At 40.0% G+C, this 26,691-nt stretch overlaps 1 protein-coding gene and 1 long non-coding RNA gene across 4 annotated transcripts in view; one reads left to right on the forward strand and one right to left on the reverse strand.

Annotated features, from left to right (window-relative positions):
• Positions 1-10,561, forward strand: part of FBXW7 (F-box and WD repeat domain containing 7) — a 178,858-nt gene extending 168,297 nt beyond the window's left edge. For all 3 annotated transcript variants that reach the window (XM_054065389.1, XM_054065390.1, XM_054065391.1), the window contains 4 exons: positions 2,082-2,263; positions 3,315-3,540; positions 7,715-7,925; positions 8,936-10,561. In XM_054065389.1, the coding sequence (XP_053921364.1) occupies positions 2,082-2,263; positions 3,315-3,540; positions 7,715-7,925; positions 8,936-9,204 (888 nt within the window). In that variant the 3' untranslated portion in view covers positions 9,205-10,561. The remainder of the gene's footprint in view (positions 1-2,081; positions 2,264-3,314; positions 3,541-7,714; positions 7,926-8,935) is intronic.
• The window catches only part of LOC128852032 (uncharacterized), a 42,611-nt gene continuing 25,567 nt past the window's right edge, over positions 9,648-26,691 (reverse strand). The window contains exon 4 of the long non-coding RNA XR_008449653.1: positions 9,648-9,786. This is a non-coding gene — a long non-coding RNA (uncharacterized LOC128852032). The remainder of the gene's footprint in view (positions 9,787-26,691) is intronic.

Consider the following 26,691-nt stretch of genomic DNA (forward strand, 5'->3'; position numbering starts at 1 on the left):
TACAACAAACTGTCTAATGGAGGAACCCATATTGAAATTTACATTTTTTAATTGAAAAGGGCAGCCTAAACTCAAATGAATAATACTTCCTTTGTACACAACACCCTCTCAAAAGCAAAATATTCCTCTAAATATATAAAATTGACTATAGTAGCATGACTTGGCAATTCCTGTTCAGTAATTTTTAAAAGCAATTACAAATACTAGTGTGATTATTTACCCCAAACCTTTAAGAGATCGAGAAATCATATATGAAAGATAGAAGAGTGCTGTATCATCAGGCCTCATGCTTACCGATGCTGAAGAATTAATAAAACAAAAAAAACCCTAAAGGTTGGTTTGTGCAAATGAACACCACTAAATAATTCTTTTGACAGATGTAAAGCCAAAAATATGAATTCAGTGTTCTTGCTGCTTCAGAAGGATGATCTCTTAAAATATGAGCAAATCAATTGAAATTAAAAAAAAGACGGCAACTGTAAAAGTGAATAACAGCTATGAACTGCAAAAAGATGGATTTGATAGCAGTGAATTAGGCTTTGAGCCAGGAATTGCAGAAGACTGGTAAAAAATGTTAAAGAACAGGATATCTATGTACAGCAAAAAAGCAAGGCATTTTCAAGGATGTTAGAAAGAACAGGATATTAACAACAGAAATTAGTATACAATCACTGATGCAGAAGAATATTTGGGAGAAAATTCATGAGATGGAAATACAGTGTGCAGTGATAATAGGAAACTGTTTCAGCAGAAGCTCACAAGGACGTTAAGCAACTACTGAGGTTATTGTTTTTCTTATTACAGTTGATCCAGATAATCTGTATTTGATGATTTTTTTTTCTAAAGTAACCTGTGGGGTAAAATTGGTGCTTTTCCAGAAAGTATGAGCATGAGGAGAAGATCCAAACAGTGGCTAGGAAGCTGAAATGTAAATGGAGTAAACTGAAGGACTGGGTATTCAGGATACATTATCTCAGATAAATAATATTGGACTACGTCAAAAGGAGTCAACTAACAGTTAAAGGAAGGCCATGGCAATTAATGCCACTTAGCATTAGATTACAGAAAAAGAGATCATCAAACTGTCTTGACCTCTTTTCTCATGCAGTTACAGGTTTGACTGATAAAAATAATAGTGCAGAAATAGATGGGTAGGTGCACTGTAAGATACTATCCCCATGATACCAGTGAAGAAAATAGAGCAATGCAAAAATCAACATGGCACATATTTAAATGGGTTAGAAAGTGGGTAATTATAGCGATCATGTTGTTAATGTAAGTGCAGAATCTTCATGGAGTATCTTCCTAGAGGGGTCTTGCAAGGATCTCTTCTTCTCTGTGCTAATTAGCACTTATTGCTGCCTGGTGAGAGAGCTTATATAGTCATTACTTGTAAGGAATAGAGGCTGAGACGGAGACAAGTCATTGTTCCAGAGTGATGGAGGTTTTATAGAAGTAGGTGTGAGCAAACACTGTTTCTACATGATGAGAAATTATGTCGTGCATTTGGGATCAAAGAAGGTAGGCTGCGCTTATGTAGTGTGGGATTCTCTCCTGGGCAACAGTGAAGTCTGAAAAAGGCTTGAAACACGATTTTGCAGTATTGATGCAGTAGCTGTGGCTTACAGAATGTGATGTTTCTTGGAAAAACAGACAGAAAAATACAATAAGAGCACGTGGTTTATGGATTGGTGGTAAAACTACTGAGAGAATGCTCTCTCAAATTCTAATGCTTTATGCTTCAAAAAGCTACTGCAGTGACTCAGAAAAATGCCATGAAAATTACTCAGGGCTGCAAAACACGCCCTGTGTTGAGAAATTTGGAAAGATGGTTTAGTTTATCAAGGGGAAGGTTACATGGAGAATTCCTTATAGTCAAAATACTGACAATGGAGAGAGAAATTTGATGAGTATTTCCTAAAAAGGGGGATTTTTTTTGTTCTTTAGTTCAATTGCAGAGTAGTCTCCAGGGGTCTTCTGGCTCTTGGTACTACTGTACTGGAGACTACTGTTACCTCCCGATTACTTAAGTTTCCATTCAATTCTGTCAGAAGGGTAACTAGCAAAACGTTTCTTTACAGTGTTTGAGAACACTGGTTGGGCACACAGGCGGAGTCTGGTCATCACAAATGAGGGACAATATCATCATCAGTGGATCTACAGACCGAACGTTGAAAGTCTGGAACGCTGAGACTGGAGAATGCATACACACCTTGTACGGACACACCTCCACTGTGCGTTGCATGCATCTCCACGAGAAGAGGTAAGGCTTCACCCAAAGCTGCAGCCACAGGTTTTGGCTTGTAACATTACACTTGTGTTCACAGAAAATGCCTTTTAAACTTGGATATCTCATCCAGCACTGGGTGAAATACAAACCGGGTGAAGCATTCACACTAAACTACATAAATCTGCACAAGGGAGGAGATGATTAATAGCAGCAAAAGCATAAGAGTACTAATTAAAGAATGGAAAATTGAGTCATGTACTTTTTAAAGTCACATTCTACGTTATTTCAAAACTAATTCCTTGTTATGCTCTGATCCGGTCTCCCACACTCTGAATAATTCCTCCCTTTTGTCAGTGCTATAAACTCGTTTTACAGAATGACTTCAGTATCATCATTGCATTATTTTATTAAAATTCTAACTGATAGTATCATAATTTCTGCAATAGTAAACTATGTCGTGCTTCAACGAACACTGGCAAAGCTCTTCAACTTTGCTGTGGTATGGAGCTGGACAGGTTGCATTTCTTCTTTTTTGGGGAATGATGATGGATTTTCTTTATCAATTCTTTTAATTCCTTCTCATTTCTTTACTTGTCTAAAGAAGCTTTTGGAAGTACAGACTGAAAAAAATTAAGCAGAGTAACTGTTACTTTACTAAAACTTCCAAAGATGATCTTTGTTTAATTGTTACAATTAGTTCACTCAGTCATTAAAACAGACTGTTCATAGCACTGGCTTGAGCTCAGCATATCCATAAGCTTTCATGGACAGATGCAACAGTCCCCATCCTTTCTCATGGCACTGTTTTGCTGTCCAGGAATGGAGTGCCTTTTTAAATAATGATTGCTAATTATGTCACATAGGCAGATCCTGAGGCAGTGATGAGTAGGGCAAGGTAGAAAAACACACAAGACATTTGCAGCCCTAAAAATATGTCATCCCAAAGCAGATCTTTGGTGGCCTGTGAACTAATGCTATCTAATGTCCCAAATGAAAACTCATAACCAATTTATACCCAAGTCTAATTGTTTTAATACTTCTATGTCCAATACTAAGTACAAGAGGGGTTTTCTTGTTCCTCCAGAGTGGTCAGTGGTTCTCGAGATGCTACGCTGAGAGTTTGGGACATAGAGACAGGCCAGTGTTTACACGTTCTGATGGGCCACGTAGCTGCGGTTCGGTGCGTTCAATACGATGGCAGACGGGTTGTAAGCGGTGCATATGATTTTATGGTCAAAGTGTGGGATCCAGAGACAGAGACCTGTCTGCACACGCTGCAAGGGCATACTAACAGAGTCTACTCATTACAGGTATGTCATTTTCATCTGCTGCTTTAGTTTCCTTGTGTAACATTTAAAGTCAGTTTATTTCACTTTGTTTATTAAATTGTGGGTACCTACTCCAAAATTACAAAGGCCACAAGACTAGAGAGGCATCTGTGATACTCCCCTCTTTCATTTTGTTACACTAGTTATGTGTTGTCTTAATTTAGAGACTGAGATTGCTTTTTAGAGAAGGTTTGGGGTTTTCTTAAAGCACCCAATACAATAAAGCCCAAATCTCTGTACCAGCAGGGTAAGTAGTTTTCTGGGTCGTTGGGTCATTTGGTTGGGGTTTTTTTTAACTCTTGCATGTATTTTGGAACTATAGTTTTGGTTTCCCCAAAGAAATTCCGGTGTTACTATTTTAAATAAATCAGATGATATCATAATTGAAAATGTGCTAAAACCCCTATTGGGCTGGTCATCTGAATTATGTAGAACTGTTTATTCTGTAGTCCCATCTTTAAGTTCCAAACTGTACTTCACAGTAAGGCTGAACCTGAATTTCTAATGCCCTGATGGAAATCTCCAGCCTTTTGCTTCCCCTACTCTGAATAGAGGCCAGATCTACAACTGTGAGGCTTTATCAACAGAAACATGTTATTGTAGATGCAGGTTGTTATGGTACTGCTCTGGGGCATGGCTCGATTGCTTACCCATCACCCGGCTGTTCATCAGAACTGTGCTGGCAAAGATACACGTCGGCCCCATGCAGGCTCTTCTTACCTTTACTAACCCAAAAGATCATCTTGTTCATTCATAGACTCAAAGCATCACTTCCAGGCGCTGAAAGGCGAAAGAAATTAATTTCATGCTTGTGCCTGTTCTCACCACAATCTGGCAGGACTTGAAAAAGGAATTAACAAAGACAGCTCAAAATTGGGAAATTGCATTCGGCATGTAACTGCTCTGGTTTGTGGCTCAGAAAATGAAGCTTAGTGCTAAAGACGTTTTCGTAAATGCTTTCTTCATAAGGTTATCTCTCACCATAATAGATTACATATGAACAAAATACCTAATTGCTTTCCTTTTGCAACATGTGTAGTAAAATTTATCAGAAATCTCCAGCCCTTCTCTTAAATTCACATGCTGAGGAGAATTCTTTAGGCAAGCAGCAAACAAGTTAAAAATGCTCTACCTATCTCTTAAAAATATTCCAAAGGTTGTATTTCATCCAGAGTAGTTTGCGAACAGTGTATGTTATTCTTTCTTATCTTCACCAGTGGTTCTTGTTTTGGCTTATGAATATTCATGTCTTGCTCTGATACTGTAGTCATAACAGATCAAATAATTGGGTTTATGTTACGCACCCTGATACTATTTACACTCTGTAAATGGAACTTGGTATTCTAAACCAAATTTGGGGGGGGCAGGAAGCTACAGGAAGTCTCTTTAAAATTGTATGGTGTGCTCCTGTCATTTGGCACAAAATAGACCAGAACTCCATGGGAGGCTCTGCTGCTCTCAGAACTTCATTTGTAGACCTCCTAACACAGAGATCCTTAAGCAGCAGTTGAAGACCACTGACCATCTTGCATTTTCTTAGTTATGTCTGTCTTAGCTGCCTTAAGTGGTAATCCAGAGGTGCTTAGGATTTGATAACAGTTCAACCGCTGATCCAAACTGCTGTCATTTGGGGCAATATCACAGTAGAGTTTGTCTTGATGCCCAGTCTTAAAGCTTATGTATATGAAACGTAACTAATTTGCAGGAAGGGGGTGGGGAGGGTAGAATTCAAAGTTTGTTGCATCGGTCTGTTTTATTTCTGTTGAAGAAAGAAAAACATTTGTAGTGTTTCTGCCCAACAAGTCTGCTAGGCTACTTAGCACCCCTTGTCCTTTTATCTGAACTTCAGTTTGGTCACACCCTCTTTTGAAAGCGGAGTGCCCAAAATGGGATGCAAAATTCCAGTCATAAAGTGTCACCACTGTTATTACTGCCTTACACAGCGTACCCCTATTTAGTTCAGCTACTAGTATCTTTTTTTCTACTCTATTGTCACCAGAAATGCCATGTTATATAGCAGATAGGCAGTCTGTGTGTGCCAGATACTCTCTACATTCTTTTGAACCTAGGTGCTATGCTCAACCGTGTTTGACTCTAGAGATTTAGGATGTTAGGTTTCTGCAGGTTTTATAGAAAGCAGCAGTCTCAGATAGTTGAGTTCCCTTAATTGGGTTTGTTCTTCACCATTATTAGATACCAGTCGGTCTACACAGACAAGTAGCGTCAGATTGCTCTAACTGTAACAAAGACTCCTGCCCAGCCATCATTTTCCCGGGCTGCAGCAGTACCGGCCATTCCTGCCAAGCTCAGAGCTTCACAATTTTCTCTTGACTTTTACACCCTTTGCTTTGGGTCATGCCTGCCATTTCAACTGTCACCCAAATCCTAATCAGATTTCTAAATGCCAGAACTCCCTTTCTCCTGGAATTCTTTCTGATCTCTCCAATAATGCTGTGAACAAAGTTCTGAATGGGGTAGTATCCCTGTGTCAACTATGCCTCCCTCTTTGTGGAAATACAACCAAGACATCTGCTGTTTCACATGGATTTTTACTCCGTCATAGCAAAAAAATCATACTGGTTAAGATCATTTTCCCACTAATCTGTTTGGTGCTACTTAGCACATTGCTAAGGGCTTACAACCAGATTGATTATTCGTTAGTTCCTTCTGGAAACTGAAGTTAAACTGACTGATCCATAATTCTCCATCTCCCGTCATCATCCCCTTCAATAAAGAAAGGAGTTGTATTTGCCATCTGAAACTTGTCTGTCTTCCATGAATTCTCAAAGATAGCAGCAGATGTCTCCGAGATTGTCTTAAAACAACTTGCCTTATGTGGTTTTTCCCCCCCATTCTAGCAGAAGCTTGTACTCAGTTGTCAGTGGTGTTAGTGCTGTGAGCCTACACTCAGATGGCTGAGGGATGAAGCAAAAAAAGTTAAATAGCTGCCCTCGCTTGGTGTTTCCTTCCCACTGAGCATAAATGAGCTTTTTTATTTTGGCTTTTCTCTTGCGTTTTTGTTTGTTTTGGGTTTTTTTTAGAGAATAGTGTTTTGTCATCCTTAACAGCTCTTGCTAGTTTTATTGTTTTGTGCCTTGCCTTTCTGATTTTGTCCCAGTGTGTTCTTTTAAACACATCTATTGATCTAGTTTCTACTTCTTTTACAATTCCTTGTACTTTAGCCAACCAAGTCTTGGTAATTTACTACACTTCCTATCTTTCCTTCACACAAGGATAGTTTGTGTCTTTAAGAAAGTGCCAGTTCTCCTGAACTCTTCTTCCCCTCAGAGAATAGATATGAAAAAAACCACATGGGAAGGAAGTCTCAATTTATTGAGCATTCTCCCCTTGAATCACACTGGTTTTATTCTACTGCTCTTTTCCCTTCCTTTTTTGAGAATTCTGGACTCTTATGTCACTGTCACTATCACTCAAGTTACTTTCCACCTTTATATTCTCTGCATGTTCAGTCCTCTTGCTCCACAGTGTCTCATCTCTTAACTGGTTTCTCTCCGTGTTCATGTTCCACACATTTTTATTTTCTATATCTGTATAGGCCCAGAAAAAATCTGAGGATCTATGTTAGCCTCTGTACCTTTCACAGCAATGAATAGAAAGTTAAGTAGTTGATGCAGTAAAGTTACTGCATACAATTATGATTCTAAAGTGGCTAAATTCAGGATTTTTTAATACCATTCCTTCTATTTTCCTGTGGTTTGACTGCTGTGTAGATAATTCTGCATTAATGTTGTTGTCCTTCTCCAGCTTTAAATCCTGCTGACTTGTAAAAACCAGGTTTGTCTTGTTAACAGCTGTATTAGGAAAACAATGTTCTTTTACTGTTGTGCGTTGCAGTATAGACAGGATTCTATTGAGTTTTTAAGAGTTGCATTTTATTTAAAAGACCAGTGGTTCTGAGTCTTTCTCTTCAAACTGTGCGCCTCATAGACCATGTCTGCAACAGGAATTACACTGACCATTAATCCTTTGCTCTGATAGTAAACATGGCCATCACTACTTAGACTGAATTCTTACTCTTTAGTGCAGTTTCTGAATATACATATGGTATCTAGGGTTGCATTTGGTTAATTAAATGCTTAACAGCCTTTGCATGATCCTAATGTAATTGTTTGTAATAGATTTACCTTTCTTGTAGTTTGATGGCGTCCATGTGGTGAGTGGATCTCTTGACACTTCCATCCGAGTTTGGGATGTGGAGACAGGCAACTGCATTCACACGCTAACAGGCCACCAGTCTCTCACAAGTGGAATGGAACTCAAAGACAATATACTCGTGTCTGGGAATGCCGATTCTACTGTCAAAATCTGGGACATTAAAACAGGACAATGTTTACAGACATTGCAAGGTGAGTTTAAACTACTCTTGTGTAAATCGGGCTGCCTGCAGTAAGCTGCGCTGCAGAGTCTACATAGAAAACTTAAAAAACTGCCTACAAAGAAACAGTCAGGAACCATGTACAACTTAAATATTTTTCTTATGACAGCTGTATGATCTTTCTCTGAATTAGAAGAACAAAATGTATTTAAACTAATCTATTCAAATCACTTGCCTATTATGAAAGCAGATGGTCTGGACTGATAGCAATTTGCTACGAGTATATTAGCCTAATAAGCCATAGAAATATGTAGGAAATGACATCTCCAAACAGTCAGTCAACGTATTTATTTAGGGGTCACTTGGATGTTTCAATGCCTACTGATTAATTGGATTGAGAGGCAAAGTACACTGTCTGTTGCAATAAATCAAGAGAAGTGGGTGGAAGATGTTTCCTTTAGTTCAGTAAAAAGAAAGATTTCCATTTCCATTCTGCCGGTTGCCACTTAGCCATTGTGCACATGAACACGTTGTTTTGTTTCCCCCCACAAAAAACACCTTACTATCCCATATCTCATACACAGCATGGCTGGCTGGAGCAGAAAACTAACTTTCACTGCAAAGCAAACTCTGCTATTTAAACAGTATATATTTATATGTCAATATGTAACTGTCAATATTTACTGATAGAGTGATCTCACAACAACACTTCAAAGGGACTTGGAGACAAACGCTTACAGCGGTCACCTCATTCTGGACGGTTAAGTTCATTTTCATGCATGTCCAAGTGCACCCTTGCCCTGCTGTTTGCCTACAACAAAACGACATCGCTGTAACAAAGAAGGAAATACAGGTTTTATACCTGCGTTCACTTTTCGAAAGCACAGCAAGGCTTCTGTACCTTTTAATGCACAGAAATGGAGTTAACCCATCTAGGTGGAAAAATCTGTATGCAAATAGCTCGGTATTTTATTTTATGTGCTGCGCTGCCTGACATTGCTTTCCAATTACAAATAAAACTGCTTTGCTCTGCTATTACAGGTCCCAACAAGCATCAGAGTGCTGTGACCTGTTTACAGTTCAACAAGAACTTTGTAATTACCAGCTCAGATGATGGGACTGTAAAACTTTGGGACTTGAAAACGGGTGAATTTATCCGAAATCTAGTCACATTGGAGAGCGGGGGAAGTGGAGGCGTCGTGTGGCGGATCAGAGCTTCTAACACAAAGCTAGTGTGTGCGGTTGGGAGCCGCAATGGGACTGAGGAAACAAAGCTGCTGGTGTTGGACTTTGACGTGGATATGAAGTGAAGGGCAGAAAGATGAATTTGTCCAAACGTGTAGACGATGTTCTCCTTTCCCTCCCCCTGAAAAAAAAAAGAAAAAAGAAAAAAAAGAAAAAGGAAAAAAATCCCTTGTCCTTGGTGGTGCAGGATGTTGGCTTGGGGCAACAGATCCTAAAGACCTACAAGACTACGAAGGAAAAGACAAAGATGACAAACTCTAACTGACAAGAGAGGCATTTGCTGTCTCGTCACATAAAAAGGCTACACTTTTGACCGGGGCAGCTTTGCAAAAACGCGATTTCTGAAATTAAACCAGGTGCAATTATTTCTTTACTTTCCTCCAGCTGCTCCTTGAGCAGTTTGGAGGTGAAAAAATAGTTATTACAGTTCTTGTTAACAGATTATTTTACCACAAAGATCTTGAAAGAAGCTGCACAGGCGAGCCTGCTGGTGCACCCCTGGGCCACCCTGGGGCCCAGCAGCCCCTCCGAGCAACGCGCTGTCCCTTAGTCCCGCTCCGAGCAGGGGATTGGATCTGGCGACCTCCAGAGATCCCTTCCAACCTCGACGAGCAGTCACTGCTTGACTTTCAAAAACTAGAGAGCATCTGCAATGAAAAAAAAACAAAAAAGAGTCCATTCCTGGTGTGGAAAAGCTAAAATATTACTGTGAATTGTTTTGTACAGTTTTATCAGAGCTTTTTCTTTTTTTCTTTTATTCCTCTTTTTTTTTTTGCCAACCATTGCCAATGTCAATCACAGTATTAGCCTCTGTTTAATCTTTTTACTGTTGCTTCTATCTACACTCTTCAATGCATAAGTTGCTCTGAGGTGGCAAGTTGTCCTGGGTTTTGAGAGTCCTCTGATGGATTTGATTCGCAATGCTGGTGCTAGAAGTAGGTCTTCAATTATGGGATTGTTGTCCCACCCCTGTACTGTATTCCCAGTGGCCAAACTTATTTATGCTGCTAAATGAAAGAAAGAAAAGCAAATTATTTTTTTTTATTTTTTTTTCTGCTGTGACGTTTTAGTCCCAGACTGAATTCCAAATTTGCTCTAGTTTGGTTACAGAAAAAGACTTTTTGCCACTGAAACTTGAGCCAACTGTGCCTCTAAGAGGCTGAGAGTGGAAGAGTTTCAGACAATTAAAGAGTGAAGTTTGCCTGCAAATAAAGAATTGAGTGTGTGTGCAAAGCTTATTTTCTTTTTTCTGGGCAAAAATTAAAACACATTCCTTAGAACAAAGCTATTGCAGCCTGTTCTGTGGGGAAATTTTTCTTTGTGAGGGCTGTGGTGAATGGAATGAACATACATTAAAAAACTGACAAAATTTTTAAAAAATACTATAAAATACAAAAATGAAAATAAAGTTGCTGGTCAGTCTTAGTGTTCTACAGTATTTGAGAAATAAACAACTGTTACAGTTATTGCTGGGAGGAACTGACAGAGCAAAAACTTAGGTTTTTGTAAAGATGTCACATGCAAACAAAATGAGAAATGAAAGAGTCAAATGGTTTGCCTCATTCTCCAAGAGCCACAACTCAAGCTGAACTGTGAAAGTGGTTTAACACTGTATCCTAGGCGATCTTTTTTCCTCCTTTTTTTTTTTGTTTTTTTTTTTTTGTTTTATTTATAGTCTGATTTAAAACAATCAGATTCCAGTTGGTTAATTTTAGTTATGTAACAACCTGACATGATGGAGGAAAACAACCTTTAAAGGGATTGTGTCTATGGTTTGATTCACTTAGAAATTTTATTTTCTTATAACTTAAGTGCAATAAAATGTGTTTTTTCATGTTAGTATGTCTTTTTTTCCCTCTATTTCTCATTAATATTAGATGTCCTATGAAGCCTAAAGCAGGTCAAGTTGCTCAGCTTACTGGTAGATGCTAAAATATGTTGCAGGACTTTTTCTGTAACCGTTCTACAAACAAACAGGTGCACGAGTGTCTTCTCCTTCAGTTGCCACCTAGGATTTGTCACGTGGGCTTCCAACAGACATGCAGGAAAGCCATTGGCTTCCTATCGCTAGGAACGTGTCAGGATTTTACTCTGGAGGGAGTTAGCTATAAAAAGCTGTTCAAGTACGTAAAAATTCTTCCGACAGTGTCTTGTTACTGCATCTTAAATGGAAACGATGTTTATTATTTATGGATTTCAATCAATTGATTGCAGTCTGACAGTGGAGAATAAACCCATAAATACAACTAAAATCAAAGTTAGGATTGTGGGAGAGCTCGAAATAAAGCTTATGAAGAAGAAAAAAACCACATCATTTGAGAAATCCAGCAGTACCCTGAAACCAAAGTCAGTCTCAGAAACGTAGCACCGGAGCGTGAGTTTCTCAAATCTCCTTGACCAAAATCATTATTTTCTTCTGTGTAAGACTCTTCTGGCAGGGCATAGAATTCACTTGGTCATGACAGTTCTCCCTGTAGAAAAATGTCATTACAAAAACCAAACCAAAACATTAGAAAATACATGGACAGAAAAGAAAAATACATGCCTCTACAACTCTGACTGCTATTCAAATGTAATTCCAGTCCCTACGTTATGCAAAACAAGCAATGTTGAAAGGATCACGCTTCCATCTGGCCTCTAGAGATTTAAAAAGCCGTACAGAGCGACTGAGCAGCTATGAACTGTAAGAATCCGTTCATTGAATTAACATTTAAGGAACAAAATACTGTAGCAAGCACTGACATATAAAAGCTATGATCATCTCGGTGTTGATGTAAAAACAATTAAAGAGCTAATCCTCTCCTAAAACGACAGTGAGAGATTGCCAGGACTTCACATTGTTCTGCTGAGAACACAGGCCAGGACTCAGCCCCCTGATGACAGAAGGTACGTCAGCCTGGGCTGAGCGACTCGTGAGAGGGGATGGAACTAGAAGGGTACAAATATGAATATTTAAGGCAGGGAACAGAGCAATAGCTTTTAAGATTATATAATCATCTTCCATGATTTGTAGGAATTGCAACAACGTGTTTTTTAAAGAGCAAAGACGCTGGCCTGACTGTGCAGGAGAATGAGATTTCTGAGTAACACTGCTGGAGGGCAGGAATACAAATCAAGGCAGAAGAGTGAAATGACAGGAGAGGAAAACTAACAAATCCAAATCAGTTCAAGCTGTGTTTAAGTACACTTTAAGCAGCCAATACAACCAGGAGCAAAAGGTACGTAACCAGGACTGAGAAGTTCTCCGGATGGTAGTGGAGTTCCAGCACCATGTTATGTTCAAATTAATGCAGAATAACTTGAACCTGTTTAGCAAACCACATTTCTAACTTCCTTCAACCCAGTTTTGGGTTTCAAAAAACATTATTGTCTGCAAAGCCAAGATAGTATAGACTGTCATGTTACATACAAAAACCAACACAGTGCTTAAAAATTAGTTTTTTAAAAGGCTTTTTCCCCTTCAATGAAACAACGTTACAAAGTTAATTGTGTTAGCACTCTAAAGACTTCTATTTTATGAAAAGTCTCTTTAGGTTTGTAGGAGTTGATGTTGCTTATAAGACATCTGAACAACACAGCTCAATAAGCAGAAATTTGTTCATTTATTTAAGTGACAGCATTTAAAAAATGGGCCTGCAGTAAACACATCATGTGTAAGAAAACTGTTCAAGCACTTTCCCTTTACAGTCTCCTTATTACCCCTTTGTGTTGACTCACTCACCGTAACACAGTCCACTTAGCATGAAGTCTTCAGTTTGGCAGCCCATGCTCCAACGGAGACTGTTAAGGAAACATCTTCATTTTGTGTAATTAGATTTTCATTTTAAGGCAAGTAGAGTGGGTTTTTTTAATTTATTTAAAACCATTTAAGAATACCGTTCTAAGACTATAACCGCTTTATGCTCTCAATATGCAGGCAGCTCTTGAATCTAGTGGCTTAGCCATCTACAGCTATCCCACAGCGATAACTACACTAGGGCTTCTGGCATCTTACCCTCTGGTTTTAATGCCGATTCCCTTTTTTCTTTTTGTTTTTTAGCTCCAGAAAGAATTTCCTCATTTTTTTTCTCCTATATCTAAAGCCAAGTCAACAACATTAAAATATTTCTTATACAATAGGTATTATTCTTAGTGGACCTTTATTTTAGCTAACAATAAGTCAGAGCTAACATTGCCACTTCCTCCAAGAGCCTGTTCCCATAGTCTGCATTTACTTATTCAAGAGATAAGACCACACATTTAACAGCTGTGTCTACACCAATTTGTAGTTCAGATCAGCAGCTCTTCCCAACAGAGCACAGTGCTGCCTCAGAGCCAACAAACGCAATTCCTTCGGGGTGTAACTAAATCTGGAGCAGCTCTCCAGGAGCACACTCCAGGCACTGGAGCCACTAGGGAAGCACATGGGACCAAATCAGAACTAGTCCAACACCTCAAAAATACACTGATGTGGACATTAGGTCCTCAGGATCAGCAAATTGGTGCAACTGCTCTGCTCCTACTGCGCAGCACTAAATGCTAGTGTGGGCATAGCCTTCAACAAACCCTCTCCCAAAGCATCCCTGGCTCCTGATCTGTGATCAGCAAACAGGTCCTGTCCCAGCAGCAGAAAACCAGAAACCGCAGGATACCACTAAAGAGTTTTTGCCAGAGAAAAAAGTTCAGATGCCTTCAACTCCCTCTCAGCATGCTCATGGCAAGGTTGTTCTGATCAGCTTATGGAAGCCAGTTTAAAAGAAATACAAATTTCTCCCTATCAGTCAGGCCAAGATTTTCAACCTGCAATTCCTGAATCATTCAGAAAAACAAATTATGAAATTCTCTAATGAGATAAGCAAAAGAACCAGATTATAAAAATAAAAAAAAATACCCTGCTAGTAATTCCTTGAGTCACTCTGGCCAGACAACTGTTAATTACTTAAAGGGTAATATCCAAACACACAGAATCTTCAATAAAAGTGGGAATATTATTTTCCGTCCACCTCCTGCCATTTTATCAGTAACCTCGATCCCTGACGTTGTGCAAAGGTACACATGCTGTGTGATGATGTTTACTACTTCACGATGATATATAGTGTTTATGATTATGCATGAAGTATATGATCTATACGATACACACCAGGTATTTCAAACTTCATCTAAAAATGGCACATACAATTTTTCAAACACCTCTTCAGGCATCAGTACCAGTTTATAAATGCAACAGATGTCATAACATAAAAGCTGTTTCAGATCCGTTCAGAGACAGATAGGCTGACAAAGTAGGTGTCACCAAAAAGTCGGCAGCCAGTACAGGCTCTTGCTCCCTGCTCAGGGCCAAACGGCGCAGCAGCTGTAGCGGCACTTCAGAGAACAGAAATGATGCATTGTGCTACCAGGAGTACCCACTGCCGAGGGGAAATGCTGCAGCGCTCTGTGTGACTGCAGTTGCCTGAGAACCAATGGCTCCACGCCCATGTGCACTGCATTGCTCTAGCCCGGGTGGGACAGAAGAATCCTATAAACTCATAGCTAAGCTAGGACGGAAGCTCCTCACCGACTAGAGATGGCAGAAATCATTCATCACAGAGGTTGCCACTCAAGGGCTTTGCAGCACAGAAGAATCCAGCAGTGTTTCTAAACTACACGCTGTAAAGGACAACTGAGGTTTGGCCAAAGGCGTCCTCCAGCTCTCCCTTGTCCTCGCCTCTGCCTTGCTTAAATCCAACGTCAACTACCTGATCCCTCCTCAAAAGGTGGTTTTGTCTGAAGCTATTTGGTAGCAATAGTTTCCATGAAAGACAAGCTGAGCTATTTGTCTTCTGCATCTCTGCGCTGCTGGAATCCAAGTTGTACTTTTTGCTACGCTCTGCACGGGGACAGCACAACCTCAAGTCTAATGCTGAATGCTCCAAGGTAGTAGATGAAGATGAGAAGACATCATTCAGCCCAGAATGAGAGTTTTATCATCTAGTGTTGCAAAAACGATTTCCACTCTGAATCTAGGCTGAAAATAATATTCTAGATCTCATGAAATTTAAGTTTATTTAAATTAGTCATTTTTTCAAACATAGAGCGTTCGATGCCACAAACCTGATCTGGCCCAAGTTTCTTCATGCCTGTAAAACAGGCACATCCTAAGAAGCTTTACAGTTTAAGCAATACCATGAATGTTGTTGCCTGGAAGTAGGGAAAGCTCATGGTCTACGTATAATGAAAAAATGTGGAAGGTCTACGTGAGCTAGATCAGAAATGACCTACGAAATTCAGAGAAAGACAGATGCAATGAATTTGGGGCTATCTCTATCCAAGAAACCATAATTCTAAGTCCCACAACAGCTAGTGTGGGGTATTTCATCATCCTCATCAACAACACGCAGGAGTAAGCTTTCTTTTTGAAGCCTTTAGTCTGACTGCCCCGTAATTGAGGATATGACCAACCACGTTAGTTCTGACTCACATGAACTTCTCTTACCTAAGGCTGGTTGTTTGATGGGAAGATGAACAAAATGCCCCCGGACCTCTTTCTTCTGTCTGGCTCCTCACCACAGCTGGCCAGATGCCCGAGATGCAGGTTTTGCAGTGTGCTTACGGTGCACTATCCAAGAGCGCTTTGTTCTTTTAATTTAAAACAGGAAACATGGAATGTAGAGGAACCAAAAACTTCAAAGGCAGATTTTATTGCCAAAGGAGTTGCATTTCAACTCAAGTTCATTCTCTAGATTAAATGTTCAGCTCTCAGAGCGTGGGAAGATGCTCACACCTTGGAGAGGATTGATGATTTCTGAGGGACAGAGGGATTCAGATTAGTTGGCTGTAAATATCAGTGTGGTAAACAGAGCAGTACAACCACTCCTAAATGGGAGTTTTATTTTGAGCTCCTCACTTTGAAATGAATTTCTAATAATACCACAGCTCTGCAGATACACATACAATATAGAACATTTCCTTTGCCCTGATATATAGAAGATTTGAGTACTACATTCTCCTCTCTTTTCAAACTGACACTTGCTTTTAAGTTTCCTGATATATTTCATTGCTGATTTTAAATTTTCACATTATAGTTTGGAAAAAGGAAGAACTCAAAAGCTGCAGACGAGACAGGGCTCCAGAAATGCGCCTTCTGACAGTTTTCTGCTACTTATCTGCTTTGGTGTGCCTCCTGTCAATTCTTAGCTGACAGGAGTGAGTGTTTCAATTAACCAACACACACATCTTCCCAAGCAAAGAAGTTTTGTAGAAACATGTTATGCTGTTGTCCCCAGGGAAGAAGTTTCTTGATTTTTTCTGTTGGAGTTTCTATTGCCCATATAGCACATGCTTTAGGCATTCACTGAATACTGTCTTTACCATTCTGCAGACTACAATCATGCTTCAGATACACCATTTCATTCAAAACAACATGGTAACGCAATGTTCCTTATGCTCCCCCCTTCAGTCTCACACATTTTACATTTCAAAACCAGATAACTGATCTGTCTGGACTTACATGTTTACAGGCAGTCATTTACCAGCAGAACTAGCTCTTGAGACCTCACCTTTTATCACTGTTGGCCATATGGCAGAATAGGGACAACCCAGGGCAGAGGAGCAGCAAGACAGAGGAATGCTCTATGTGAGATATCACTAACGTGGCCATCTGTTAGTATAACTAAATGGGATGTGGTTCCACTAAGCCCATGGGTCTCCAATTTGAGTTGAAAAATTCAAGATTACAGCCTACATTTTAAAAGGCTCATACTACATATCCATCTCTATACACACACATTCGCATCTTGAAACACTTTTGGTTTTACATATTTTAAGAAAAGACGACTACATAATCTTTCTGTTTTCTGCTATTTGCTTCCCTCATTTTCTCTTTTCTTTGACACTTGTGCTTCAGTTTCCTTATGTTTCACTTCCTCCTTTGTTCTGTTCCCAATGTTTATCTTCTCATGTTTTATGATTCATGTTCCTATTTTTCACATTTTTTTAATCTCCTCATCTTTCCTCATTTGTGAACCTCTCCGCTTCAGACAGCCAGCTTCTCTCTCTTCCTTCACCCCAAGATCTGAATCTGTGATCTGGCGTCTTTTTCACACCGCTCTATAGATGTAAGATATACAGGAGATACTTAAGATACATGAGAAGCATATACAGGGCACTCCGAAAAAGTATTTTATTTGTCTAATTCAATGTGAAAGATCTCATGTTTGTTTATGCAGAAGTGCCTTCAGTTGTCCAACACCGATGTGATCAGCCCCTCCAAGCACATACTGGTCTACCACCAATTTCATAACAACTGAGAAACCAGCATTGCCTAATTCAATAGCCATAAAGCATTCTCTCTTCTGTTTTCTGCCAAAAGATAGTATTTTCTTTAAAAATCATATAGTTTCTTGCTCCTTAGGAAAGCTAGTGTGTAAAGGCAAATTTGAAAATATTCCCTATCACAAAACATGGGTGATACCCGGTTTTCTGAATCTATGCAGAATGTGTAAGTTCCTTTTGGCGGCAAGCCTGTAGGCAGACTCACCTCTGGACAGAAACTATCATCCCAACAGATGCCTGTTTCATAAAGCTCTGTATAAATAAGAATTTTAGGCTCTAAATGAGCCTATGTTCCAAACTAAACAACAGCCGCTGATGTTCCTTCCAGTACTACCAACACAGCACAGCTGGGATAGCACGGTCTGTCAGGACATGTTAGGAATAATATATAAACCACGTCTAAAACAATCTAGTGCGCGTTGCTCACTAATTCTTAATATGCAGTGACAGCGTAAGCAATAAAAGCTCCAGAGCCAGTGTACGATGGGACTGTGCACCGGGTATACTACCCTGATGCTGGCGAAATTTAACTGTTGGAGTGACACAATATATGCAATTGAAAAAAGCCAGGGACATCCAGCACTACTCTGAGACTTTGCTTCTGCATAGTGTTAAACCAACATAACTTAATTCAAAAGGACAAGCAACTATTAAGAAGGACAAACTGCGTCCAAAGCAACAAAGCCACAGATAAGACATCCTCATCTTTACCTAACAAAAAGCAGTAAGAACAAACAAAAAATAAAACAAACCCCAAAACAACAACCCAAACAGACAAAACTCAGCCCCAAATACCTGCATCTTTCATCTCTCTGTTTCATTTCAGTTTATTGACACTGTTGATAATTGCAGGTCACCTCCTCTGATTGCAAATGCATTCCCATCCATATGCAGCCCAACCTCTGTGTATACCATACTCACAGACTGTATGGCTGCATTTACCCAGTGAGAAAGAGAAATAGGATTTGCCTCACATTTTTGTTTTTATTTTTGCTCTTGTTCTATTCAAGTGTTTTGCTCTCACTTCTGTTTTACAACCAGAACAGACCGGCAACTGCCGTACCTCCCCACGGCTTGAACAAAGCTGATGACAGATGAGTGGTGCTCCTTATCCTTTCCAGGCTGAAGGATCATCGCCATCAGGGAAAATAAGGTAGAATTAGACAGAGGTTCAAAGTCCAAAAAGCAGGACATGTGACTAGCACTGTATCTCGAATGCCTAAGGTAAAGAAGCCTTCCCCGCTGACAGCCGGGGGAAGCTGTACCCCATACAGCTACCAGGAGCCACCATGTAGCATAAAAGGTGGTTAAACCTGATGGTAAAGGGAGCAGAAGCTCTTACATACACATAAGGACTGCACCAGAGAAGAAAAAAAAAAGAAAAAGCATGGGTCTAATATCAGCATATTCTGATTTGCTCTTGGAAAATCCACACAATACCCCCATCACACAATTGGATTTATCAGACAGCACAATGCAGACAAAATTGTTCTGACAGGAAGACAAGAGTTCCTTTAATCTTTGACTCTCCACACAAATTACGCTCTCTAATTAATACCTGAATCCAGTTATTTATGCATAGAAACTGGAGCTTAAATTTTCTGCATCACAGAAGCGCCCTCTTCCCGTGCACCCAGCTAGAATGAGCAGACGCAGCCCTCCAGGACACAGCCACCACACGCCCAACAGACACTCTATAAAAGGATCTCTCTCATTCCATGGCTGCTCTCTAAAAATCCGGAATGTTACTCATAAAGATTATTCTTCCTGTCACTTTTGGTAAAGGCAATCCAGGTGAGTCAAAAGACACCTCTTTGCAGGCCTGAGAAGGGAAGAACTGTTGTTTTAGCTGTGTGATAAATAGGAAGAAATTATCTCAGTCATGAAGGAAATTAGGAGACAGTAGTAATATTATACCTCACACTAAATTTACCTTGTCTACATTTCAGGACGCTTCTCCTGTACCTCGGTAAGAGGTACAGAGTGAACTGACTGAAGTTTAAGTGGTTCTTTTTCCCTCCAGGAGACATGGCTATTTCAACAGCCCTTTCAAAACGTAGAAAACCTACTTTCAGTGTAACTCTCGTCTGCCTCTCTGCCAGTTAAGGATGTAAATTTTGCACTACTCTTGGAAAGCAACATGGGTTCTTGAGAGACACTCGTGTTCAGGAGCCTGCTGTGGGATGCGGCTTGTCTTCCGAGGTCTGTGTTTGGTAGTCAAAGCACCTCCCTGCCTAGGTTTCCATCTCATATCTTCTTAGGCATTTTCCAGCATCCCTTCAATGTGCATTAAACAGTGAGCAATTGAGAGTTCAAGCAAATGATATGGAGGAATGGATAATTAGCCCCTAGGAATGCATCCAGCTACAGCTATACTCCATGAAGGTTAGAGGCCCGATTCCTCCTCATTTAGATCTGATATTGAAGTAATTTATAGAGCTTTATCCAAGCCACTAATTCGCTATTTTACTGCAAACAATTTACAATCAAATGAAGTGAAAGCTAGAAGCAAAGAGTACATTAATAACTTAATTTTCCTTTTGCATTTCTCTTCTTTTTATCTTCTAGCGAAGACCAGTCATAAAAAAATAGGATAATTGGCCAGCAAATAAATACAATTTTTTTGTCTTTTAATGATTACTGCATAAATACTGAACTGCTGCTGTGAACTACAGTGTTGTCTTCTGCTGGGGACAGTCCCGTATCACCAGCCTCTGGGAAGAGAAACTGGGAAAACAACGCTATTTCTCAGAATGAAAACTCATGCTCTAACAAAGCAGTACAAAAAGTATGAATACAAAATCTAGTGTCTGGGCTAGAAATTTGTAAATTATACAGCCACATGCACTACATTACTTAAAAATACAGTAGCTATTCTGTCAAAAAGGTAGCATGAACTTCAAAGCAGCTTCTGTAATATTCCACTGGATCTTCATCTACACTAGGAGCAAGTTAGGTGCAGCTAAATCAGTGAGTTATTTTTTTCTCAGCTGTAGAGGCAGTCTAAAGGCACCAATTGAGCTCCAAACCTGACTAGGAGAAGGAGCCAGGACAAGTGGTTGTTTCACAGAACAGCAGTCAGTCTGAGGCTCACCCCTAAAAAAGACACCCTGCTGCCCTCTGGAACAGGCTCTAGTACTGAGCTGATCTGCTAAGACAGTTGGAGAGCTCACATTTTTGTAAACAGTTACTTTTCTGGAGGTTTAGTGAGCTGAGCTGCCTCAACGGGGTCAGTTAACTGCCAACACATGGGAAGCAGCTGGTCATGAGCTCAGCAGGTCTACCTCTCCCAACGTCAGGAGATGCTGAGTCAGGCTAACATCTCAAAACCTGTTGGTGAAAGTGAGGGTGCTGTATTCATCTCAACACCTTCTACCCCCACATCTCCTGCCTCACTTATTCTCATGCTCACATGACACACAGACCCCATTCAGGCAGACAGCGGTGAGCGGTCACATCAGCTCAGGAGCTCAAACCACATCCTCAGACCAACTTAACCATCTCAGTGAACATCACTGTAACACTGGACCGGACTGAACTGCTTTTCTCAAATTTTGCCCTAACTTGAATGCCGATGGCTCAACAATTAGCACAAACTCTGAACGAACACGAAGCTATGTGCTGCTGTCATATAAAGGAAGAAACCTCCTGAAGGAAATGCAATGGCTGGGAGAGCACCAATGCTCAACATAACTTAGTTTGCACATCATCAGCACAACCTCTGCAGAAAAGAGGACTCAACCTCCTATACAGTAAATTCTCAAAACTCATGTCTGTGCCCAATCCTGTTCATTTGCATGATGCTGCATGGAAAAGCAGGAGGCTGCTGTAGAAGCAGAAATCCCATGGGCTGCTGAGGTTCAGCATTTAGGGTGGAACCTGCTGCCTTTGCCTCCAGCTATACTGCACTGTGTTTGCCCATCATGAGCCCGAAAGACATGCACAGGAAGAACCTGCAGGTACAGAGCTTGATCCAGCATGGAGGAACAAGTCTGAGTTCTGATTAAGATGTGAAATTGTAAGACAGTGAGACACAACTGGGCAGAAAGCTGGGCCTGGCCCAACTTGGCTGAGTGAAGTAAATCAATATGCCATCAAGGAAAGTAATGCGGCACAGTAAAAAGAAGTTTGGTTTGCAGAACACATTCTCTTCAATGTTTTGAAATTGAAATGCTTTCTTCTCCTAGCTAAGCAAACACAGCACAAAGCATTCCTCTGAAGCAGAAGCATATGACAGAAACCCAAAGTGCAATAAACACTTTCCCATAGTGTCGTCCTAGGCTGACAAAAGAGGCAGCAAGAACCCGCACAGCTGGATCAAGCATTAGCATCAGAAACAAAACAGCTTCAGGATGGGAAAACAGTTTACTGGGCTGGGAAAAAGTAGGAAGAATTGAATTTGGGTAACTTAAGCAGGACATTAAACATTATACCAGTGAGCAAAGACCATATATCAATTCCAAGATCCAAATACCTGTCAAATAAGTGAAATTATTTTCAGGACTGAATCATAGAATAGTTTGGGTTGGAGAAGACCTTTATATATCCTCTAGCCCAGTCCCTTGTGGTAGGCAGGGACATCTTTCATTAGGTCGGGTTGCTGAAAGCCCTGTCCAACTTGGCCTTGAACTTCTAATGAAGGGACATCCACAACTTCTCTTAGCAACCTGTTGCAGTGCCTCACCACCCTCACTGTAAAAAAAATATATCTTCTTCATACAGGAGCATGCAGGGAGACAACGATGCCAATTGTTGGCTCTCACCACAGAACGCCTGGCAAAGACAGGAGCAAAATGCAGTTGCAGTTTCAAATCAGCCTTTACACTCTGGAGCTACTTCATGGTGGTCCAGCCTTCCAGCACAAGGCAGAGGAGCAGAAAGATGCCAACAACTGGTGGCCCCAGGGCTCATTACAGTGGTCACAAGCTACCACAGTTTTTCCTCAGGTGCAGAGATTACTCAGATACTCTTCCCACCTTCCCTTCTTTGCAATCAGCTTCGAATGCACAACTGCTAACCTAAAAGCTTTCCACTATCCAAAAAACATTTCAATCATTTCTTGATGTTAATGTGTCTGAAGAGTTTAAATTAACTAACTTGCATTTTGGCATCAGAACAGGGCAAAATACTTTCATTAATTACCTGTGAAAAGTACTTCTGAAAAACAAATTTGCCAGCTGCTTTGGCAAGAGATTACCAAATGAAACGTAAGGCTGCACAGGCAGAGGCATAAGCTGAAGATGGACATATACATGCATGCACAAGGAAAGGATCATTTTAGGACTATGTATTTGGTGCCAATCATCTTAATGTGAGAAAACAATACAACGACTCATAGGGGAGATATCCAAAGACTCCAATAGACCTAAGATGAAGAGGACATAAGAACAGCTTACATAAAATCTACAAATATTTGTAGATGTGAAGCTAGGAATTTTGTGGGTTAAAATAAAGAGAAAGATCCAAGCATAACAGGAAGAAATCAAGAAAGATCAGACTGTCAGGATAAGGACACTTCGCAGTAAATTTTAATAGGCAGTAGAATGGTTCCCCAAAGCAAGCAGCTGAAGTTTGAAGAACCTTGGCTTAAAAGTGCATCAGAAAAAGTATCAGAATAGCAATTTAGATTCAAAACTTGGAAAACATATAAGGCTGTAAACCACTGAGAGTAGAAGTGTACATGCTTTTAAAGCCCTCAGCAAAGAAGAATCTCACAGAGAATACACCATGAGAGAGCAATATGGGTCTAAATCTTTTCCCACTTGCAGTATGTAACTCTCTTTCCTTCCCTTCCCTCACCAAGTGAATACCGACTATTTCTACCACGCAGCAAAGTGGGACGTGTTCTAGTGATGTTCAGCTACTCTTCGGAATGCAAGCAGTACTTCCAACACACTAATGTAATCCCAGTGGTGGCCTGTAATGGAAATTTTCTGCTTATTCCAGCTTCCATCGGGATGGCAGCTTATGATGCAACTCCACTGTCAGTCTGGCCTAGACTATTTCCCTGAGGCCCCAGAACCATTCAACATGTTGAAAAAGTCATTTTAAGAAACACAGAAACATAAGTACTTTATCCCTACTTGACTCCATGCAAAGGGAGTCACACAAAGACCTTGGGATGTTTCAGTGCTGAATATTATGTAACAGCCACTTTTCTGAAACATCGTTTAAAACCTTCACTTATTCAAAAAAAAACCCAAATAAAACCCTCCTGATAATTACAAAATCTTCACTCTGTGAGTCAAGAAACTGCCACAACATAATAAGGTTTCTCAGCTTCTTTATCTTCCTCTCCTACAAATGCAGAATTTTTGATCTTCAAGCAAATTTGGTTTCTTTTCTCCTTGTTTTTCGTGTAATGGTGCACTCTGACCCATTCACTTCGGAACCACTACTCTGTGTCACTAAGAACAGCTCTTTGCTTTTCTAAGCACCAACATCCTTTGATTCTTTCTTTAATTTAAATATATTCTAAAAGGCACTTAGTGCTCTACTGGGACTACAAAACAACTGCTCTGTTAGGAAAGCCCTACACAAGGTTAACTTTCTAAGTGCAAGACAACCTTTGCACTCATTTCCTGGAAGCATCAATACCGATTTCTGCTGGGAGGCAAAACCCCGACCACCTCTAGTTCAGCATAAAGACCATGGGCTGCAAGAGGAAGAGCCCATCTCTCATCCTTCATTTTGGAAAAGATCCCACAGGTCTAGCAACACTCTATTCTCTAGGTGCCAGTACAAAAAGCTGAAGACTTTTTTTTTTTCCCTTTCTTTAACAGAAGCCTGAAAACCTTTCTGGACATTAAAGAATCATCACAGAATACAGCCAAAATTGTCAGCCAAAGATCTCCAAAGGCTTTAAAGAAATACCAGTACCATTATCCTTATTTTACAGATGGAAAAGTGAAAGCATGGTAAGGTAATGCCAATGTCAGTGTCATCAATTCAACTCAGATTTCCTGGGATTGTTAACTGAGACACAAATCCATTCCTTATCCAAATTTATTTAACATGTAATGAAATAGATCCCAGAGAACTTGGCCTTGTTCTAAAAACATAAAAAATTGCATAACATTGGGTTTCTGTGTAAAAGAATCAAGATTATATGCACTGCTGTCTTTATTCCCTATTTAGTTTCGACTGAACAGTGATTAGAGAGAAAAACTGAGCTTAGCAAAATGAAGCACGTTACTTAAGGTTTGCAAAATGTAACCATTCTTGAAATTCTAGGCTTAAATTCCTGACCTAACTGGAGCTCATACTGATTTCAGTGAGGCAAGGTTTTTACCTCGTATTATGTGGTACAAAGGAAGAAAAATAACTTTGTAAAGGCACTTTAAAGAATAAAAAGTTAAGTCAACGACATATTTCATGTAAACCCGGTGAGCTCATTTCCCCGATGAGCCAGAGATCTGCTGAGCTTGCCTTAAAGGGCAAAAAGCAAAGATGGCTTCACCTCCTAAATGTGGCCTGGGGCACAGTTAGGATGATTTACCTGAAGACAGTTTAAATGCTTTTGGCTTATTCTGATTGAAGATCACGTCTCCTGACAGCCAAAGATACAGAGGCAGTGAGGTTAGGTCAGAACCTGGCCCCAAGACTCCAGAATAAAATAGAAAAGGCATATCTCAAGCAGCTGAAAGAACAACAGCTTTCATCTCAAAAAGTTATCAAAAAACAGCTTTACTAAATAAGAGGGGGGCAGTAGGAGTAATTAAAAATAATATATTAACTGAAAGGTTGACATTTTCCTGCATGCTATCTGACACCTACAGGCAAATAATTAAAAGGAAGCATAAGTAAAATGTGTCAGCCTGATAGAAGCAATGACAACAACTTTGTGGGTGAGAAAAATTTTCAAGAAGAGTTTTCAGGAACTTGTGGAAGAGAAAGAGATACCTTAAGACTGGAACTGAGCAGATACACGGAGTAGGAAAAGGTGAATAGAGAGCATCAGATTTCAGGGCACCTACCTGTAATTGCTGGCAAGGTTAGAGAACAACAAAGATTTAATGGAGAAGATAGCAAAGTGATCAGTAGAAGTCAGCACGAGCGACATCAACACAAAATCCTATGACACTGCTAGAAAACCTACAATGCCCTAACCTACCCCATGCATCCATTTCATAGTGAACCAAAGGGAATACGAGTAAGATAAAACAGGCACAGTCCTAGTTGAAAAACTGTATTTGAAAGAGAGCTATCACTAGCATGTCTTACTGAGACTCATAGTGTACAGCCATTTCATCAGTGCCTCGGATGATGTAATACACTTGCTGCATTTGCAGACCACGTAAAACTGCAAAGGGCAAAAACTGCTGGAGAACAAGATTAGAATCCCAAACAATCCTAAGAAAATGGAAAAGTGGTGTGAAATAAATAGGATGCACCTCAGTAAAGACAAGCACTAAGTGTTATAATTCAGATCTTGTCAGTGAGCTGAAGGTCACAACAATCAACTGCACAAATACTGGATGCAAAATGACCAGCTAGGAGACAGAAGAGGACCTGGGGGGGTTAAAAAGGCTCAGAAATCAAACATCAACCAACGCCATCACAGTGCTGGGAGAAGAAAATAACACTCCCCTCCCAAATATTTTATTGCTAAGAACTTACAAAGTCTCTTCCAAAGTAGTTTGTTCAGGACTCTACACTTAAAAAAATCCTCTGACTGTGCATCACTTAAAATATAGAGGTGAGAAGACAAGGATGAGTGATGTCTGAATAAAAGGCCCTTTCAGCAAACACTGAAAGAGTGAAAGGTGCTCCATCTGAGGAAGACAGAGACTGAGAAGGCAGCTAACATGTACGTGAAGTGTGGCTGCAAAAGGAAGTAGTAAAATGTCCTTCATGTTCAGAGGTGTAAGAAACCACCAGTGAATGAAATACACTGCTTAGGAACATTGTTTAATTTCCATATTAGAAATCTCTGAAAAGGTTAGATAAACACTGGTGGCAAAGTTTGAGACACAGCTGAGCTGCCCTGTAGTTCAACAGATAATCTTCAGGTCCCTATTTTACATGATTTTTATGATGCACTCTAGTTTTTAGAAGACTGTGTATGATTCACTCGCCAGGCAAGTGTGTCATTTACAAATGACTATTTTCAGTGTATTTTCTCTCTTTAGAAAACACAGCAATTTTCTTGACGCTGGTTTGTGATATTCTCCCACAGTTTCTATCTACAGAAGCAGTTACTTTAAAACCTCACACATCAGACATGCACATTTGAACAGTATGCAGTATTCATGACACTA

Source organism: Cuculus canorus, chromosome 4, assembly GCF_017976375.1.
Source record: "Cuculus canorus isolate bCucCan1 chromosome 4, bCucCan1.pri, whole genome shotgun sequence".
Taxonomy (NCBI): domain Eukaryota; kingdom Metazoa; phylum Chordata; class Aves; order Cuculiformes; family Cuculidae; genus Cuculus; species Cuculus canorus.